Raw genomic sequence first — 21,922 nt, 5'->3', positions numbered from 1 at the left:
ATTTTTCTAATTGTGTAACCCAGACTCCAGCTTATAATGAACCCCCTGTGTGCATCAGGCCATATCCTCTTCTTACCCACAGTACTGTTGTGGATTTTCTGGATTTTTTGCTCCGGGGATTTCAAGGCAGTTTCTAGAGCATTTGATTCCACTTGCTGGAGAACATTTGTGGCCCAAGATGCGACTTTGCTCTTCTCTCCCGTTCCCGGTAGAGTGTTATTAGCGAGAAGTGACTCGAATATCTCAACAACATGTTGCAGCTTTGAAGATACAAAGAATAAGAATACAAATCCAATCTGATAGATCCCACACCCTGAGGGAAAGTAGAAAGCACAAGAAAGCAGCTTCTGGATCCAGAAGACCCGGTTTCAATCCTGATCCACCATTGAAAGGCTGTGTGAACTTGGAAAAATCACCCAATTTCTCTGTGCCTCAGTTTCCCCATATTAGGATAGGGACAATAAAAGGACCCCATAGAGTATTTGGAATTATTAAATGAATTAAGAGATGCTACCTTTTTAGAACAGTGTCTGTGCCTGGTAAACACTAGATGAGGGTTGGTTATTATGAACATCTTTTACCAACAGGGAAGTGGTAAGGTTGCCAGAAATAGACCAGTGGTTCTCCATTAGGGCGATTTTGACTCCTCGGGGATATTTGGTAATGTCTGGAGACATCCCCCGCACTGAGGGATGCTACTGGTATCTAGTGGGTGGCGGCCAGGGATGCTGCTCAACAACTTATAATGCACAGGGCCGTGCCTCCCCTGCCCTCTCCGGAAAGTGACCCAAGCTCAAGTGTCAGTGGAGCCAAAGCTGAGAAAATGAGAAGTAGAGTTATAGCTCAGACATTCTAACTGGCCTTTTTAAGTCAAGAAATTTATCTAAGAAGTAAAGCAAAGTGATGAACCAGAGGGGAGAAGAATGGAGAGCCAAGGTGAAGTTTTATAAATATAGGCATAATCTAATTGTAATATAGGTGATTTGAAAGAAGATTTTTATGCGAACCCCCACATCCTTGTACTTAAAGTGTGGTCTTTGTAGTGGCAGCATGAGCATCACCTGGCCGCCCATTTGGAATGCAGCCTCTTGGGGGACTGAGTCCAAATCTGCGCTTTAACAAGATCCTGAGGGGATTTGTGGGCACAGACACACTTCAGAGGTACTGTAGGTTTGGTTCCAGACTCCCGCAATAAAGTGAATATCGCGGTAAAGCTATTCAAATAAAGTTTTTGGTTTCCCAGAACATATAAAAGTTTTGTTTACACTATACTGTAGTCTTTTAAGTGTGCAACAACATTCTGTCTAAAAAACGTACAAACCTTACATTACCTGGTGCTCATCACGACAGGTGCACTCCTTAATCCCCATCACCTATTTCACCCATGAGCTCCAGGTAATGTGTGAGAGTGTTGAGTCACTATATTGTATACCTAAAACTAATATAACACTGTATGTTAACTAACTGGACTTAAAATAAAAACTTAAAAAAAGCCAATTAATCAATCAATGAATAAAAATAAGCAATGTGCAAACCTTAACTAAAAACACTTTACTGCTAAGAAATGCTAATGCTCACCTGAGCTTTCAGCGAGTTGAAATCACTGATCACAGATCACCACAACCAATATGATAATAATGAAAAAGTTTGAAATACCGTGAGAATTATCAGAATGTGCCACAGAGACATGAAGTGAGCAAACGCTGTTGGAAAAATGTCACCAATAGACTTGTTCCATGTGGGGTTCCCTAAACCTTCAATTTGTAAAAATCGCAGTGCAAGTACAATAAAATGAAGCACAATGACATGAGGTATGCCTGTATGTTAAAGTACTAGACAGCAAAGTACTGGATAGGATAGGGACTTTGTCTTGCTCACAAAATGGTACCTAGAACAGTCCTTGGCAAATGCAGGTGCTCAGCAAGTGTTCATGGGCTGCATGAATGCCTTGGGAGGAAAATGCTATCGCACAAAAGAGTTATAAGCAGAGTGATATATCAAAAAAGCTGGAGAAACATTCAGAACCAGGGTTCAAATAAATCTTTTCAAGGTTTTGCTCTTTCGGTCTGAGTCTTTGTGGAAATTCTGAGCTGAATTTGCTAGTTTACAAGCAGCCTCCCATTCCTGCCCAATATAGAAAACATACCTTAGTCCTCTAAATGACAGCTGAAATCATCTTGGTTTAAACTCATTCGTACAGAGTAGGCACCAGAGCATTTGCCCTTCAGAATTGCTATTGTATTTTTTATTTTTATTTATTTATTATTTTATTTTATTATGTTATGTTAGTCACCATACAATACGTCATTAGTTTTTGATGTAGTGATCCATGATTCATTGTTTGCATAAAATACCCAGTGCTCCATGCAATACATGCCCTCCTTAATACCCATCACTGTGCTATCCCATCCCCCCCCTTCCCCTTCCCCTCTAAAACCCTCAGTTTGTTTCTTGAATTCCATAGTCTCTCATGGTTCATCTCACCCTCCGATTCCACCCCCTTCATTTTTCCCTTCCTTCTCCTAATGTCCTCCATGCTACCACTATTGTAGAGTCTGATCCAGCCTGAAGACTTTGTACCTTTTTCTGGCAATGGATTTGTTAATTGAGGTGAACTTCACACAACATGAAATGCACCCTTTTAAAGTATACAATGAAGTAGCAATTTAGTATATGCACAATGTTGTGCAACCACCACCTCTATGTAGTTCCAGAACATTTCCATCATCCTGAGATAAAATCCATTAAGCAATCACTTCCCATTTTTCCTTCTCCTGGGCTCTGGCAACCACTAATCTGCTTTCTGTTTCTGTGGATTTGCCTGTTCTGGACACGTCATAGAAATGGAATCCTACACTGTGTGACCTTTGTGTCTGGTTTCTTGCACCCAGCATGATGGTTTCAAGGTTTACCCATGTTGTAACATGAATCAGAACTTTATTCCTTTTTATGACTGAATAATATTCCACTGTGTGGATATACTACTTTAAAACAAATCCATTCATCTGTTGATGGACATCTGATCTCTTTCTTCCTTTTGGCTACCATGAATACTGCTGCTAGGAACATGGGCATGCAGGTATCTGAGTCTCTGCTTTCAATTCTCTTGGGTATATTCTTAGGAGTGGAATTGCTGGGTCATATGGGAATATTATGTTTAAATTTTTGAGGAAATGGGCAATGAAACTTCATAATGAAATGTTCCTGTTAATTACATGATTATTTGTTCATGACTTCCATGGACACTTGTTGAACTCCCAGTGTGGGCTTGGGCTGATTCCTGCCCTCAAGAAGCTCACTCTCTAGGTGGTGATGACACATCATGGAAATGTTGAGTCCACCAGAGGTAACAATGGATAACCTGGATGGCAGGTGTACTCTAGACCAGGCACTGTGCTAAGTACTCTACATATAGTATTTCATCTAACCTTCCCATCCTTCCAAGGAGGTAGGTGCCATGATGACCCCCATCTTACGGATGAGTAAATCAATCTTGCAGAGTGTGATGGTTAATTTTATGTGTCAGCTTGGCTGGGCCAGTGGGTACCCAGATATATTTGGTCAAGCATGATTCTGGGTGTGTCTGTGATAGTGTTTCTGGATGAAATGAACATTTGAATGGGTAGATGGAGTAAAGCAGATTGCCCTTCCCAATTTTAGTGGGCCTCATCCAGTCAGTGGAGGGCCTGAACAGAACAAGATGTCTGAGTAAGAGGGAATTATCTCCTGCCTGAATGCCTGACTGATTGAGTGCCTTAAGCTGGGACACTGTTTTTTTGTTGTTGTTGTTCAGGCTTGCCTGAAACATCAGCTCTCCATGGTCTCAGGTCTCTGGAGTTGAACTGGAATGACACCATTGGTTCTCCTAGATCTCTAGCTTGTTCACTGCAGAACTTGGGACATGTCAGCCTCCATATTTGCATGAATGAATTTTTTATAACAAATCTTTTTTATCTATGTCTATTATTGGTTCTGTTTCTCTGGAGAACCCTGACTAATACAGAGGGCTGTGTCATTTTGCCCATGTTACTTGTCACTGTGGTGCTGTGATTTGAACCGCTGTCTATACTTCTAACCTCCACAGAAGAACATGGGGAAGAACATGATATAAACTCATATGGAAGGGTTTAGGGAGGTCATCCAGGGGGATGTGAAACCTGAATTGAGTCTTGAGCAGAGAAGGGTAGAAGGAAGCCAGCCAGGTGAGGAACTGGGAACAGAGTTGCAGGCAGAGAGATCAGCATGTACTTGGAGGCCTGGAGCTTGGAGGGCAAGATGTGAATGGTCCCTTTGGAGTAGAGCAGGGTGAAGGTGGGGAGTAGGGAGAGGAAGGGATGAGCCCATTCTGCTAGACTTTAGGTTCTTGGAGACATGGGTCATTCTCTCTGTTAACATTCAGAGTCAGTTTACAGACACTAAGTGATTACTACCTAACAGGCACTTTCTTTTTTTTTTTTTTAAATTTAATTCAATTTTATTTAAATTCAGTTAATTAACATATAGTATATTATTAGTTTCAGAGGTAGAATGTAGTGATTCATCAGTTGCATACAACACCCAGTGCTCATTACATCACATGCCGTCCTTAATGATCATCACCCAGTTACCACATCCTCCCAGCCCCCACCCCTCCAGCAACCCTCAGTTTGTTTCCTATGGTTAAGAGTCTCTTATGGTTTATCTCCCTCTCTGATTTTGTCCCATTCTATTTTTCCCTCCCTTCTTCTATGCTCCTCTGTTTTAACAGGCACTTTCTTGGTCTGTCTTTTGTAACTGCCTACAATATCTGTTCCCCTCCCCCTTCCTTTTACTAATTGAATGAATTCCTTAAAATTTTTCCTGGACCATGTTCCCCATATACAGACCACGTTGTCCCAGCTTCCCTTGCAGCTAGGTTTTGCCGTGATACCTTCGACTTCTGGGTTGTTGCTTTAAGACAGATCTCCAAGGAAATTATCACAACTTCATTAGCATATAATCAAGTGAGTAGATGTATCCCTTTTCTCCACTCTCCCCTCTTCACTTTGTGCTCTAGGCAAATTGCCCTGGACTCATCTCCCCTCTATCCACTGGTACAAATACCACATTGCAGCAACCCAGTTTTGGTCATGTCATTGAGGACAAGATGCCAGGGGATGGTGGAGCAGCAGTATGGGAAGAATGTGAGTACCCTTAATGGCCTCATGGAGCAGAGTCCTTTCACCAGCCTGGACCGTTAACTCAGAAAGTAATAAAGATCCATCTTTTTAAAGCTGTTGGATATTTGGGCCTCTTTGTTGTAGCAGCTCAGCATACCCTAATACAGTTTCTTTTTTTTTTTTTTTTTAAAGATTTTATTTATTTGACAGAGAGAGAGACAGCGAGAGAGGGAACACAAGCAGGGGGAAGTGGGAGAGGGATAAGCAGGCTTCCCGCAGAGCAGAGAGTCTGATGCGGGGCTCGATCCCAGGACCCCAGGATCATGACCTGAGCCAAAGGCAGATGTTTAACGACTGAGCCACCCAGGTGCCCCTAATACAGTTTCACTTAGTCTGTCTTTCTTGGTCTGGGATGGATCCTATCTTTAGGGGGCAGTATACACACACGTGTGCATGTGTGTGCACGCACACACACACATCCATATGTACATACACACTCTATCTCTACTGTGAGATATATAGCAATATACATATAGTGATAAATAGTGGTATATTTATATAGTTCAGCTATACATAATATAAATTATATGTAACATTGTACTATTGTGTTATAATTAATTTCTATTATACTATAATTAAAAACTATTATATTAACATATAGTACATAGAATAACATGTAATATATAATATATATGACATGTCACACATTTATGATACACAGATGGTATACAGTGTATAGTGGACATATAATATATAGTATCCACCTCCACCTGCTAATTTTGGGGTTTGTAAACATTTGTTACCTGGCTGGGTTCAAGGACTGGGCTTATGCTCACATCCTTCATGCCTTTGGTTGTTGCTGAGGAAGTGGTTTCTGTAAAAAAAAAATCAAGGGAAGTTTTTGTTGGAACCGAGAGTAAAAGGGTGGAGAGGTGGACAGGAAGGTGAAAAGAGGGGCTGAACTCATACTCTATTTTTTTATTTTAAAATTTTTTATTTATTAATTTTAAAATTCCAGTATCATTAACACACAGTATTCTGTTAGTTTCAGGTGTCCAATATAGTGATTCAACAATTCTGTACATTACTTAGTGCTCATCAGGATAAGTGTACTCTTCATCCTCATCACCTAGTCCACCCATCCCCTCACTCACCTCCCCTCTGGCAACCACTGGTTTGTTCTCTATAGTTAAGAGTCTGTTTTTTTTTTTTTTTTTTAAAGATTTTATGTATTTATTTGACACACAGAGAGAGGGCACAAGTAAGCAGAGCAGTGGGCAGAGGGAGAGGGAGAAGCAGGCTCTCCCCTGAGCAGGGAGCCTGATGTGGACCTCGATCTCAGGACCCTGGGATCACGACCTGAGCTAAAGGCAGTCGCTTAACCAACTGAGCCACCCAGGCACCCCAAGAGTCTGTTTTTTGTTTGTCCTTTTTTTTCTTTTGAACTCACATCTTTTTTTTTTTGCAAGTTTAACCACTTAAAACATTATATTTTATTTTTTTATTAACATATAATGTATTATTTGTTTCAGAGGTACAGGTCTGTGATTCATCAGTCTTAATGCAGTTGACAGCGCTCACCATAGTACATACCCTCCCCAATGTCCATCACCCAGCCACCCCACCCCTCCCGCCCCCACCACTCCAGCAACCCTTAGTTTGTTTCCTGAGATTAAGAGTGCCTTATGATTTGTCTCCCTCTCTGGTTTAGTCTTGTTTCATTTTTTCCTCCCTTCCCCTATGATCCTCTGCCTTGTTTCTTAAATTCCACATATCAATGAGATATGATAATTGTCTTCCTCTGATTGACTTATTTCGCTTAGCATAATACCCTCCAGCTCCATCCACATTGTTGCAAATGGCAAAATTTCATTTTTTGATGGCTACATAATATTCCATTGTATATATATATACCACATCTTCTTTATCCATTCATCTGTTGATGGACATCTGGGCTCTTTACATAGTTTGGCTATTGTGGACATTGCTGCTATAAACATCGTGCCCCTTTGGATCATTACATTTGTACCTTTGGGGTAAATACCCAGTAGTGCAATTGCTGGGTCATATGGTAGCTCTATTTTCAACTTTTTGAGGAACCTCCATACTGTTTTCCAGAGTGGCTGCACCAGCTTGCATTCCCACCAACAGTGTAGGAGGGTTCCCCTTTTTCTGCCTCCCCGCCAACATCTGTCATTTCCTGACATTAATTTTAGCCATTCTGACTGGTGTGAGGTGGTATCTCATTGAGGTTTTGATTTGGATTTCCCTGATGCCGAATGATGTTGAGCATTTTTTCATGTGTCTCTTGACCATTGTATGTCTTCTTTGGAGAAATGTTTATTCATGTCTTCTGCCCAAGGAGAGGGAGTCCATATATATATATATTGGAGAATCAGATGAAATGTGAATCATATCAGCAAACATTTGTAGACACTGTCTTAAGTGGTCTGTATGGTACTGTTCCATTTATGCCTCAATTAATCTTTGCAACAGCCCCATGGGGTATACACCCTGGGAGGTGTATCTGCTGATTTAATGAATTAATTAATTTCTTTTTTTCTTGATGAGCCTGGCTACAGGCTTAATACTTGTTTATCTTTTCAAAGAACCCACTCTTGTTTCATTAACTTTTTCCTATTGCTTTTTTTTTTTTTTTTGGTCTCTGTTTAATTTATTTCTGCTCTGATCTTTATTATTTCCTTCCTTCTACTAACTTTGGGCTTTGTTCTTCTTCTTTTTTTTTTCTATTCCTTTAGGTGTAAGGTTTTATTGTTTGAGATTTTTCTTGTTTCTTGAGGTAGTTCTAAGAAAGAAACTTCTTTCTTAGAACTGCTTTTACTATGTCGCAAAGATTTTAGGTCAGAGGTTCCTGCTTGGCTCAGTTGGTAGAGCATGTGATTCTTGATCTCAGGGTCATGGGTTCAAGCCTCATGTTGGGTTCAGAGATTATTTAAAGCCACTATTTCCTTATTGATTTTCAGTCTGGATGATCTGTCCATTGATGTAAGTGGAGTATTAAAGTGCCCAACTATGGGGCGGCTGGGTGACTTAGATGGTTAAGTGTCTGCCTTTGGCTCGGGTTATGATCCCAGGGTCCTGGGATCAAGCCCCGCATTGGGCTCCCTGCTCAGCAGGGGGCCTGCTTCTTCCCCTCCCTCTGTTTCTCCGCCTGCTCATGTTCTCTCTCTTTCTCTGTATCTCCATGTCTCGAATGAATAAATAAAATTTTCTTAAAAAAAAAAAAGTGCCCAACTATTATTGTATTACTGTCAATTTCTCCCTTTATGTCTGTTAAAATTTGCCTTATATATTTAGATGCTCCTATGTTGGGTACATAGATATTTGCAATTGTTATATCCTCTTGTTGGATTGATCCCTTTATCATTATGTAATGACAGTCTTTGTTTCAAAGTTTATTTTGTCTCATATAAGTATCACTACCCTAGCTTTTTGTTTGCTTGTTTGTTTACATTTGCTTGAATACCTTTGTCCATCCCCTCACTTTCAATCTGTGTATGTGTTTAGGTCTGAAGTAAGTCTCTTGTAGGCAGCATATAGATGGATCTTTTATTTAATCCATTCAACTACCTTATGTCTTTTGATTGGAACATTTAGATTTAAAGTAATTATTGATAGATATGACCTATTGATTTTCAAAGCCAGACAATATGGGGGCTTGCCTTCCTGGTGCAGGTCCCCAGGTGAGTGAGAGCTTGAACTCCTTGCTGCTCAGGGAGAACCTTTGCACTTGTAACATTCCAGCTTGTTGTTGCTGCACTGGGGGTTTTGGTTCCTGACCTGACCATCTCTTGGCTTCTCCTACCCTTCTTGATGTAGCTTTATCTCTATCTTTAGCTGTGGAAGAGATGCTCTGCTAGTCTTTATGTCACTCTCAGAGAGAGTTGCTCTATATGTAGTTGCAGCCTTGGTGTGTTCAAGGGAGGAGGTGAGCTCAGGATGTCCCTACCCCACCATCTTCCCCTTGTGTCTCCCAGTTACATCTCCCATATTTCTTGTGCATAGATTTCCCTGTCTATGTGGCTTCCAAGAGAGTGTTCATGCTTATACAAGATGGTGCCTCCCCCTGGACACAGATCCAAGGGTGGGCATATAACTCAAACTGGACTAATTGGTACATTTCCACAGTATTTACAATTAGGTCCAAAAGAGAGTCAGTTGATCTCTCTTTGGTGGTTTGATCATTAACAATGGTAAAATTTGGACTTGTTGGTGGCCATATTTCCTGTCCTGTGGGCTAAGAAGGTAGAGAAAGTCATTTTGCAATGAAAAAGAAGAAAGGAGTAGACCCAAAGAGCTTCAGAGCCTGGGGTGTCTTGATAGTGTGAAGTCTCCGTTTCAGTTCATTCCAGAAGCTCTGCTATGTTCTTGTTCTTGAGTTCCAAGACATATCCATGCATCCTTTTCATAAACTCATCTTTTCTGTTTAAGTTAGCCTGAGTGTGCTCCTCTTTGCAATTCAAAAAATCCTGTCTCAGTCAGCACATTGTCACCCCCATTTCCAAAGTCCACTTGTCTTATTAACCTCATTATTTCTCTAAACTTCCTTCTTTCCTTTTGTCTCCTCTTTCCATCATCCATTTACCTCCAGAAAATGGAAACATGTACTAGCTTCACCACACACACACACACACACACACACACACACACACACACACACATTTTCTGGCATTAGACTCAATGAAAAATAAGAAGGGAGACAAGAAGACAAGAATTTCCTTACTTTGACAAGTGTTTTCACTGGAGATCTGGAATTGAGTACCCCCAGAGAGGAGTTTGTATCCAGGATTACAGAGACAGTGGAAACCTCCATCAACATTCTGACATGCAGCATTTGCTCCACAATATATACTAATGGGTGGTTTACATTCATCAATATCTGGAACACAAAAGAGCAATTTGGCCATTAATTTGACAGAGATCTATGGAACATGTAATATGTTCCAGAGGCTATACCCTCTCCATCCAATCTGTCCTGACTTTCCAGGACTACTCAGTTAAGGTAGTGGGTTGTCTTTGTTCTTCCCTTTCCTCTTTGACTTTGGTTGGATTCTCTCAGAAGCAGACACTGAGACAGGAATTCATGTTCAAGTACTTTATGTGGGAGGTGACCCCAGAAAACACTGGAAGGGAAGTGGTGAAATGAGACAGGGAAAGCCAGACAGAAAGTAAAGAGGGAAGTTTCCATTGTGGGCAATTGGGACTCGATTCCTCTGGGACCCTCTGGGAGGAGTGTAGAGCACACGCTGCAGAGTGACTCCCTGAGGGGTGAGGGGGCTGGGGTATTTATCTGCCAAATCTTTTTTTCTTTTAAGTTTTTATTTAAATTGTAGTTGGTTAACACATAGTGTAATATTGGTTTTGGGAATAGTATTTAGTGATTCATCAGTTACATACAACACCCAGTGCTCATTACAACAAATGTCCTCCTCAATCCCCATCACCCATCTAGCCCATCCCCCACCCACCTCTCCTCCAGCAACCCTCAATTTGTTCTCCGTAGTTAAGAGTCTCTTATGGTGTGCCTCCCTCTCTCTTTTTTCTCCCCTTCCCCTATGCTCCTCTGTTTTGTTTCTTAAATTCCACATGGGTGAAATCATATAGTATTTGTCTTTCTCTGACTGACTTATTTTGCTTAGCATAATACCTTCTAGCTCCATCCATGTCATTGCAAATGGCAAGATTTCATTCTTTTTGATGGCTGAGTAATATTCCATTGTGTATATATATCTATATATCTATATCTATATATCTATCTCACATCTTCTTTATCCATTCACAGTTGATGGACGTTTGGGCTTTTTCCATAATTTGGCCATTATTGACAATGCTTTTATCTGCCAAATCTTCACATTCATTGGCAGAGAAGTGCTTGCAGGGATAGTTAACTCTCCAGTACTTCCACCTGTCCTGAGCATGAACTGAGTGGTCTCCAGTACCCAGAGAGAGCCTTAGACTTGATATGCAAAAGAATGGCAAGTGCTGAGAGCATATAAGTGGGAAACTGACTGTGTCTGCTGTTATGAACTGTATGTACGTCCCCTCAATTCAACGTGTTGAAACCCTAAATCCCAGTGTGGCTGTATTTGGAAATGGGGCCTCTAAGGGTGTAACTGAGGTTAAATGAGGTAATAAGAATGGGGCCTTGATCTGTTAGGATTAGTGTCTGTAGAAGAGACAAGAGAGCTTCTCCACCTGCCTGACCACTGTGTGAACAGAGTGAGGAAAGATCATGTGAAGATAGAGCAAGAAGACAAGCATCTTCAAGCCAGGAAGAGAGGCCTCCTGAGAAAGTGGAACTGCCAGAACCTTGACCTTGGGCTTCCCAGCTTCCAGAACTGTGGGGAAAATAAATTTCTGTTGTTTAAGCCACCCGGTCTGTGGTGTTTTGTCATAGCAGCCCAAGCAGAGTAATACACTTGCTAGATTAACTAATTGAGTTAGAATGTCTTGATTAAGTCAATGTGTCTCCAGTCCTGAGCCCCTCTACAAATGTCAGGTGGGTAGTGAAGATGTGTGATTTCCCAATCTGGTATGGCAAATATGAAGTTGGGAATTTTCAGATTGTGATATAGCAGAGCAGATGCTCTCGGTTGCCCGCTCAACAACCATTCTCTTTGGAGGAGGCCGTCTCGTTCCCATCTCCCAGGCACTCTCCCCTCCAGCTTCCTTCCAGCTTTCATGTTGCACCCCTAGCCAATGAAAAGCAAGGATGTTCTTCCTGGGGCATCTGCAAGAAACCTAAGCCTGAGACAGAAGTCACTACAAAGGGATGAGACTCAGACTGGTGTTGGAAGTTTTGTCTGCAACCCTGTAAGCTTGAAGACAGTTGGTTCTGTGATCCCTGGGATATTCACTGATGGATCACTTGGAGAAGAGGATGGAACAAAATGTCCCCCACCAAGGCAGGATTGAACCTACTCGTTAGAGCCAAAGAAATACGAGATGATGCATTCATGGAGAGAGACATTAGTTATGTGGACCAGTTTGAAGAAAGCATGTCAGGCAGTGCTCCAAACAAACAACAAATTAACAAGTATGAAACTAGGAAGTACAGAAACCTCAACAAAGGGGGAAATGAAGGTAAGAGGAAGCAGGGGTGAGCAGTGAACCTTGAGATAAAGTTAAAATCATGGGGGGTGTGGCAGGGGAGATGGGGTTGGGGTGAAATTACAGTATTTTAAAGATCTCATCTCTTTACTGGGGGAGGGGAAGTGAGGATGAAATGAAGCATCTTTTTAAAAAAATGCTAGTATAATTAACATACAGTGTTATATTATTTCCAGGTGGGCAATATGGTGATTCGACAATTCTATATGTTACTCAGTGCTCATCACAGTGAGGGTACTCTCATCCCCTTCACATGAAATGATGGAAAACAGTGAATCTTGGAAGGGGAAATAAGTGATGAGTTTAAAAAAATAATAGTAGAGAAAGACATGTTTGATTATGAAGTTAAGAGAAGGTAGCCATGAATGGGGTGGAAAAGTATATTAGGACTTCCAAATAAATAAAGGGAAATGATGGGATGGTCGGGTCGCTTAGTCAGTTAAGCATTGTACTCTTGGTTTCAGCTCAGATCATGATCTCAGGGTTGTGAGATCGAGCCTCTGCTGGGCATGGAGCTTGCTTGGGATTCTCTCTCTCTCTCCCTCTGCCCCTACCTCCACCCTCCACTCATGCTCTCTCTCTCTTAAAAAAAATAAAGAGGAAATGCTGATTTCATGAAAGCATTTCTTTCTTGATGAGGGTGGAGTTGGTAGATATTTTTTTAGCAGTGCACATTATTGGCAGTTGCCTCCCCAAGATCCCTATGCTGTCTCCCTTCCACTCCCGCCTCTGGGTGGTTCGAAAATTATCCCTTACCTTCACATGTAGCCAAGGGAAATGTGAAGAATTCCTTCCCATTCATAGAAGTGTATCCATGTTTGCATGTACAGTAAGTGCTGTTGACACAGTCAGCATTCCGGGGGCATTTACAGGGAGCTGCAGGGAGAAGGAGGAACAGGTCAAACATCCGCTGGGGTTAAGAGATGTCCTGTTATCAGGCGCCTGGGTGGCTCAGTTGGTTAAGCGACTGCCTTCGGCTCAGGTCATGATCCTGGAGTCCCGGGATCGAGTCCCACGTCAGGCTCCAGCAGGGAGTCTGCCCCTCTCTCTGACCCTCCCCCCTCTCATGCTATCTCATTCTCTCTCTCTCAAATAAATAAATAAAATCTTTAAAAAAAAAAAAAAAAAGAGATGTCCTGTTATCATTTGCTTTTGCCTCTGACCAGGACCTCTTGAGGATCAGGAAGTCTACACCCTTTTCCTCTTGTGAGACCTCAGTACATTACAAAATGAGAGATACCAAACCCAAGGTACAGAAAAAAGAGATTTGTTTTCATGATAAAGACCGAGGTTGGCAGTTAAATTAATTTTAACACAAAAATTTCAATGTGATAAAATTGTGCTATTCTCAAGATCATTGCAGAATTTATAAAAAGGGGAATGAATTGGTTAAGACCCTGGGTTTGGGGCGCCTGGGTGGCTCAGTTGGTTAAGCGACTGCCTTCGGCTCGGGTCATGATCCTGGAGTCCCAGGATCGAGTCCCGCATCGGGCTCCCTGCTCAGCAGGGAGTCTGCTTCTCCCTCTGACCCTCCTCCCTCTCATGCTCTCTGTCTCTCATCGTCTCTCTCGCAAATAAATAAAATCTTAAAAAAAAAAAAAAAAAAGACCCTGGGTTCGATTCTGACTCTGCCACTTACCAGTGTCTTTGCACAAATGTCTTCATCTCTCTGTGCCTCAATACCCTCATCTGTAAACTGGGTTATTGTGAAGAGTAAGTGAATTAATACATATAAAGTGTGTTGGGCAGTGCCTGGCACATAATAAGTATCAGCTAGGATTATAAAATTTTGAATTTGTAGGGGTCCACAGGAGGTATATTCTGATATGGGTACACATTATCTTTGTAACCCTATGTATAACTTCATTTGGACAGAGAGACACTAAAGATCTTAATTTGAGCCCTCTTGGGAATGAACTGAGCTGAGGAAGGATCTCGAGCTTTGGGTCTAGTGGAGAAAGCTGGGAACTTCAGTGTTCATAGGTAGTGGGGACAGGGAACCTGATGGGGCCACAGTGGGCAATCTGGCTACTCAGAAGGTGTCCCCTGAAGGTTGGCTAGAGACAGAATCTCAGGCCCCACACTAGACCTGCTGAATCAGAATCTAGTGAGATCTCCGAGGGATTAAAGTTAGCCTGAAGTCATCTTCATTTTTTTTTTTGGTGCCTCGCTTATGATCAGAATGAAATGGTTACTGTCATGCTTTGTCTCTCCCCACTGGAATGCTCACTTCGTGAGGCTGTGTATTTTAGTCACTGTTCTATTCCTACATTGGGCACATTGTGGTTACTGAAAACAAACAAATAGACAAAGGACAGTAAAATAAAAAGATACATTAAGGGACGCCTGGGTGACTCAGTCGGAAGAGCACGTGACTCTTAATCTCGGGGTCGTAAGTTCAGGACTACTTAAATAAATGAAACTTAAAAACGATACATTAAAATTTGATGAAATGATGAACTAAAAAGAATGACAGGAGCAAGCATCCCTGAGTTCTGCTCCTAGAACAAGCCCCTTTGCTCTAGCCCCTTGGAGGATGTGAGTGGTCCCAGGTGTGCCCTTGGTCTACACCCTTCCTGGTCTCTGGCTGTGGAGAAGTCAGGTATTGGGCACTTACCTATGCTCTTATGATCCACGACTTCTGATAAACTCAGCAGAAAACAGAGCCCTGGAACAGGGAAGCAGAAGGGAGACACATGAATTGAATGAGGAAAGATTCCAGGAAAGTCTCCAAGGACTGTGTATCAGTTATCCTCAGCTGCATAAAGACTATCACAAAATGAAATGGCTTAAAACAGCAACGACCGGGTGCCTGGGTGGCTCAGTTGGTTAAGCGACTGCCTTCGGCTCAGGTCATGATCCTGGAGTCCCGGGATCGAGTCCCACATCGGGCTCCCTGCTCGGCGAGGAGCCTGCTTCTCCCTCTGACCCTCCCCCCTCTCATGTACTCTCTCTCATTCTCGCTCTCTCAAATAAATAAATAAAAAAAATCTTAAAAAAAAAACAAACAGCAACGACCATTTCCTTATCTTTCATGGTTTCTGTGCTTTGGGAATCTGGAAAAGGCTCAGCTGGGTGAGTCTGGTTTGGGGTTCCTTATACAGTTGCAGTTAGGCAGTGTTTGGGGCTAGAGCACCTGGGAACTGGCTCTGTGCTGCTCTCCCTTCATGTAGCCTCAGACTTGGGGAGTTTGGCCTTCCTGCCAACCTGGTGACCTCAGGCATGCAGCCTCCATGGTGGTTCAGAGCTCTAAGTAGGGGTGCCCCAGCCAACAAGTCTACGTCTCCTGTTAAGACCCAGCCCTGGAAACCATGCAACTCCATTTCCACCACATTCTCTTGGTTACAAGATTCAAGTGGATAGGAATCAGTCTTCCTCTTGAGGGAGGACTGGCAAGATTCTAGAAACGCTTCTTGGAAGGGAAGTATTTTTTTTGTTTTCTTGGGAAATGCAGGCTGCCTCTACCATGGTTGATAAAATGGTATTTTCTTTTCCCCAAACCTTCCCAGCTGCTGGTGGGGTCAGCAGCCATGTTCCTGCTTCTGCAAAGACCTGAAGCTACTGGATGGATGGGTGACTTCTCTTTCCCTTTCCTGAGAAATCCAACAACACTCTGATTGCTAGTTTTCTCCTCACCTTCTTTTCATTCCCTTATTACCTACTAATGTCTAGAATTATTTGCCATTTGCAAGGACAATATTAACAGCTGGTATGGTGCAGGAATCGACCAATCAGAGTGGACACTGGAGACCCTTCTCTGTTGCAGCAGATATTATTTTAGCTGCTGAATTGTGGGGAGGTGGCTGGAATCTCAGGGCAGGGTCTGGGCTGGCAGGAGTGTGGTGGGAGCTGGTTTTGGGCAGTGATTATTTACAAATGGTGTGGGAATATTTCAATACGAACAACCAACCAGGGGCTCTTCTAGTGTGCACTGGTTGAAATTTAGCCCTGGTGACCAGTCACCTTATTTGCAATTTTGGTTACCCATTGAGAAAGTGGGTCCTGCAGATAAATGGATAAAGAAAATGTGGTGCATATATACACAATGGAGTATTATTTGGCCTTAAAAAATAAGGAAATCCTGTAATTTGTAGCAACATCTATGAAACTAGAAGACATTATGATGAGTGAAATAAGTCAGACACAGAAGGACAAATACTGCACAATTCCACTTACATGAGATATCTAAGTAGTCAAACTCATGGAAGCAGAGAATAGATTGATGGTTAGCGGGGGCTAGGGAGAGGGGGAAATGGGAAATTGCTTTTCAGTGGGTATAAAGTTTTTGTTATATAAGGTGAGTAAGTTCTAGAGATCTGCCATAAAACCTAGTACCTATAGTTAACAATACGGTGTTGTTGTCAAGATATGTTAAAAGAATAGATCTCATGTTATGTGTTCTCACCAAACACACACACACACACGCACGCAGAGGGAAATTTTTGGAGGTGATGGATATGCTTGGCACCTTCATTGTGCTGATGATGGTATTATGGATGTATGGTGTATGCATATATATAAAAACTTATCAAGATGTATGCATTAAATGTGTGCGATTTTTTGTGCCTAGATTATACCTCAATATGGCTAAAATTAAAAAAAGAAAGTGGGTCCTAATAATAGAAGGGTCTCTGTTTATCAAGTGGGGAGATAGGTGTAGGTCAGGATGGACTAGTTAGGTGGGACTGGGATAACTTCGATCTTGTGCATGAAGGACTGGGATCAGGTGATTGAGAGACAGTCTGAGGCTGAGAGTCTGGACAAGATGGTGTGTGTGTGTGTGTGTGTGTGTGCTTTCCTGGGGAAGCCCAGGAGATGTGGCAGCTGGCCGCTCTGAAGCAAGACTTGGAGGAGATGGGAATTTGGGAGTAAAAATTTGCATGCCCTATGATGCAACCACTCCTCCATCCTGCCTATAAACACACCAGTGAAACCTTCCTTGCAGAGAGATACTATGTCTTGGAGAGAGGAGTTCCTTGGTGGGGGGCTGGGCAAAATACGAAGGCTGGCCTCTACAACATCTAAGGGGAAAAGAGCTCTTACTACATGCCAGGCGTTATTCTAAGCACCAGGCCCATAAACTTAATTCAGCTTTGCAACGACTTTAGGAGGTGAGTGCTGTTAGCATCATCCCATTTGTGAACATTAAGAAACGGAGGCACAGGGCGCCTGGGTGGCTCAGTCGTTAAGCGTCTGCCTTCGGCTCAGGTCATGATCCCAGGGTCCTGGGATCGAGCCCCGCATTGGGCTCACTGCTCAGTGGGGAGCCTCCTTCTCCCTCTGCCTCTACCCCTTCTCCCTGCTCTCTCTCTGTCAAATAAATAAAATCTTACAAACAAAAAAAAAGGAAACAGGCACCAAGGGGCTAAGGTACTTGCTCCATTTCCCAGAGCTAGTCAGTGGCAGAGCTGAGATTAAACTCAGGTGCTGGGTTCCTGCTGATAACCTACCACCCCCCACAACCTCTCTTATAGAAATCCCACGCAAGCTGCATGCATAAGAGCTGCCGCTGAGATTGGCATGTTTCCAGTGACAGTGACTTGAGGAAAGGGTGCCTTTTCTTCCAGTAGATGTCGCTCCCCAGATGTGACAGTCCAGTAGGAGGTGTGATATGTTACTTGGTGATTTGGGGGCATTCTAGACTGATTGCAGGATTTGGAAGACAAAACCCTATGGACTAGCGGTGACCCTTTAAGAGTGGGAGGGAGGGCGGTACTAACTCTTTTTGAATTTCTCTGTATGAGTTTCTGATTGTTGACAAATTACCGTGAACTTAGTGGCTTAAAAACTAAGTTCTGTAAGCCAGACATCCAAAGTTAGTCTCACTGGGCTGACATTAAAGTGTTGGCGGGACTGCTTCCTTTTGGACACTCTAGGGGAGAATCCATTTCTTTCCACTGCCAATGGTCAGAGGTGACCCACATTCCGTGCTTACAGTCTCCTCTCCATCCTCAGAGCCAGCAGCACCTTCTTTCCTTCCTTCCTTCCTGGCGTCCTGCCTCCCTCTTATAAGGACCCTCATGATTGGGGCGCCTGGGTGGCTCAGTCGTTAAGTGTCTGCCTTCGGCTCAGGTCATGATCCCAGGGTCCTGGGATTGAGCCCCGCATCAGGCTCCTTGCTCCGTGGGAAGCCTGCTTCTCCCTCTCCCACTCCCCCTGCTTGTGTTCCCTCTCTCGCTGTGTCTCTCTCTGTCAAATAAATAAATAAAATCTTTAAAAAAAAAAAAAAGGACCCTCATGATTATAATGAGCCTGCCTGTATAATCCAGGATAATCTCCCCATCCCAAGATCCTTAGCTTAATCCATATCTGTAAAGTCCCTTTGACCACGTGAAGTTGCTCACGACAGGCCACCCCCAAATATGCCGCTTTGGCGTGTTGGTTATTTGGAGTGGAAGTCACCTGAGAAATAGCCCATGCAGAAAGCGTTTCTGACCTACTTTTTCCTACTTAAAATCAGGCCATAAAATTTCCCCTGAGAAAGATGCCCTCCACGTGCCAGGAAGAAAAGAATGTCCTTATCACCAGAGACTGGGAATGAACACTGAAATGGATCTGTACAAAGGGACTCAGTGAAATAGCCCTTGTTTTCCTCCAGCTTTCCCTCCCACAGACCTCCTAGTCACTTTCTCGCAATTCACCATTCCTAGCCCAAACCCCTTGCCTTGTCATTTCACAAATTCATACCTTTGTCGAAAAGGCACAAAAACTTTGTGCTCTGGTCTTCATTCTCTTGTGAAGTCTCTCATGTACACGCTTCAATTTAATAAAACTTGTATGCTTCTCTCCTACTAATTTGTCTTATGTCAGCTTAATTCTTACTTTCAGCCAGAGACCCTAAGAGGGTAGTGGTGAAGTCTTTCCTGCCCTATGCATTTATGGTAACATATTCACAGGTTCCAGGGAATGAGGATATTGACATCTTTGGCGGCTGTTATTCATCCTTCCGTGCTCCCATCCTTCATCAAAGAAGGTGCCAGTTGTTACCAGTTTCGCAACTGCATTCATGGAGCATTTTGAATATTTTTGTTTGTCCAATGAATATGTTCTCAGCTGAGCTGTGAACTGCTTAATGGCAGGGCCCTGGCATATTTCTGAATGAATTTAAATTTCCCTGCCTCTACTTTTGTGTAATAATTAATTTGTAGAAGTTGCACTAATACACCTGCCCAAATGATGACTATAGCTCACAGAGCCCTTTAGTAACACATATAAGGTTGAAAAGCATTTCCTACTTCCTAAAGCTCAGGCAGTCTGGGCACCACGATGTTTCCTCAAGGCTAGTCTTCAGGGTCTCCTTCCAGTCCAGCCAGTAACCCTGTGCTCAGTGATATGTGCATGCATCTTAAATTAGGGTTTCCCCAGAGTCATGAGCATGCCTGAATCCCAGACTGCTAAGAAACTTTAGAAATCATCCACTGACTCTTTTTGTCCATGAGGAAACAGGTGCCTGGAGGTCAAGTGGCTTGGACACTATTTGTGCAAATTGTTTAACTTGTTTCCTTATATGAAACATGGTGACAGCATTGCCTACCACCTGGGGTTGGGTCTGATGACAAACAAGGGCATGCGTGAAGCACAATGTCTGGCAGGAATCACTCCATAAATGCTAGCTGTCTCCGTTACCATTCTATTTGCACTAGAGTCCTATTCTTATTCTTGGCCAGATGCTCATTCTGTTACACTGCCTATTGCATCCAGTGATGTGGGCAGAGAGTTCACAGGTAACTGAATTCACAATTAATCCCCATTCCAGAAGTGTCCAGGACTCTGCCTCCAGTTGCCAAAAAGCAGGAAACATCTTGTTTGAGCTTCTCTTTTTTTACATTTTGTTTAAGCTTTATTGATATATATATGTATACATATTTATATATAGATGTATAAATATATATGTATATATACTTATATAAAGATGTATAAATATATATATTGAGATATTAAAAAATTGCACACTCTCTCACTTAAATTTGATTCCATAGATAAAGATCAGACACCTCTTATATATAAGATAGGAAGAGGCTGCAAAGGTGAGGGCACGAGGCATTTGCCTTCAAGAAGCTTATAATATTTTGATAGACTTTATGATCTACTATCTGCCTCTGCAACTAAACAGCTGTGAGAATTTAAACAAGTCCTACAACCTCTCCTTGATGCTATTTTGCATCTGTAATGTGAAGGTGTTGTACAATAATGCAGGTAAAACAATTTCAGGCTAAAGTATGTGCTCAATAAATGTAAGGTTGATATTGTGGCTATTGATATTGTTATTTGATCTGGAACCAGAAGGATGGATGGGACTCCAGAGTTGGGGAACCATCTGCACAAAGGTGGCGACTGAAGCCACGGAATCAAGAGTGTCCTCTAGGACAGGGAGCAGAAAAAGAGATCAGAGCAGAATCCTGTAGGAGGAACATTATGGCAAAGATCTGGAGCCAGGTGGCTTGGGTTTGAGTCTTGACTCTGCCATTTACAAGCTGTGTGACCTCAAGCAGGTACTACAATCACTCTGTGCCCCGGTTTTCTCATCCCTAAGATGGGGATAATATTAATATTCTTGGTACAGGACAGAGAAAAAGGAGGGGGAAGGAAAGAATGGCCAGAGAGGCAGAGAAAAAGCACAGAATTATCAAGGAGAAGAGGATGTTAAGTAGAAAACAAAACCTTTGAAAATGAAGCTGAACAGCTTCTTGGATTGGAGCCAGCAGGAATATTTTAGGGATATTTGACAGCATAGTTTGAACAGGGTGGTGAGGAAGGAAACCACAATCCAAGGGGAAAGAGAGAATGTTTAAAGCAGAGCACAAGAAAGAGGAGAAGGAAAAGACAGCTAATTGTTGAACTGAGTAGCTCCTGATAGCGGGTGGGTTAGGGTACAGTCATTCCCAAGGTTACACATACCTGGAAGGAGTGATGGCCCTCGCATTTCTGCACGCAGGTAACCCTTGCTGCTCAGCTCTTGAAGCTCCTTATTGCTTTTTGCTGAGCACTTTTCTTATCTCAAGGAAATCTTATGAGAATTGATACACAGAGGTTAGCTGACTAAGGAAACTCCTCAGAAAAGGGAACTCGTTCTTGTCTTTCACCATCAGACCCATGGTTCTGCTCTTTTTTTTTATTTGTTCCTTTTGTTTTCTGCACTTGTTTTCTTTTCTTTTCTTTTTTAAAAGATTTTATTTATTCATTTGAGACACAGAGATAGGGGGAGAGAAAGAGAGAATGAGCAGGGAGAGAGGCAGAGGGAGAAGCAGGCTCCCCACTGAGCCAGGAGCCCGATGTGGGGCTCGATCCCAGGACCCTGGGATCATGTCCTGAGCCGAAGGCAGACGCTTAACCATCTGAGCCACCCAGGCGCCCCTCTGCACTTGTTTTCATATGCTTCTTTGGTGGTAGGTTTTCATAGCTACTGTTGATTGCCTTTGGGGTGACAGAATCAGTTGACCTTAGGAAAGGAATGCCTTTTAGTTACAGAGCATTGTCTGAGGAGTGGTTAGTGACTTTGGGGTCAAAATAAAGCTTAAATAACCCTGTGGTTTTGAGCTGGGTAAGCCAGAATTTAGGGTATCTCTGTTGGTATCTAAAGTTACTGGACGAGTCATTTTTCACAAATGTTGGTATTTTTACCCCCTTAACAGATAACACTCAACAGATCTAGC

The 21,922-nt window shown here is 42.6% G+C and overlaps 1 protein-coding gene across 3 annotated transcripts in view; it reads right to left on the bottom strand.

The window, feature by feature from the left end:
• The window catches only part of ADGRE3 (adhesion G protein-coupled receptor E3), a 42,639-nt gene extending 21,406 nt beyond the window's left edge, over positions 1-21,233 (bottom strand). For all 3 annotated transcript variants that reach the window (XM_034998307.1, XM_034998308.1, XM_034998309.1), the window contains exons 1-6: positions 21,168-21,233; positions 14,887-14,937; positions 13,026-13,145; positions 9,883-10,038; positions 5,942-6,012; positions 77-260 (exon numbers count right to left, since the gene is read on the bottom strand). In XM_034998307.1, coding sequence (XP_034854198.1) covers positions 77-260; positions 5,942-6,012; positions 9,883-10,038; positions 13,026-13,145; positions 14,887-14,937; positions 21,168-21,192 — 607 coding nt within the window. In that variant the 5' untranslated portion in view covers positions 21,193-21,233. The remainder of the gene's footprint in view (positions 1-76; positions 261-5,941; positions 6,013-9,882; positions 10,039-13,025; positions 13,146-14,886; positions 14,938-21,167) is intronic.
• Between the last annotated feature and the right edge of the window lie 689 nt (positions 21,234-21,922).

Source organism: Mirounga leonina, unplaced genomic scaffold, assembly GCF_011800145.1.
Source record: "Mirounga leonina isolate KUSES-001 unplaced genomic scaffold, KU_Mleo_1.0 Mir_94, whole genome shotgun sequence".
NCBI lineage: Eukaryota > Metazoa > Chordata > Mammalia > Carnivora > Phocidae > Mirounga > Mirounga leonina.
The sequence above is the reverse complement of the archived record's forward strand: the minus strand, read 5'-3'. Positions and strand labels throughout refer to the sequence as shown.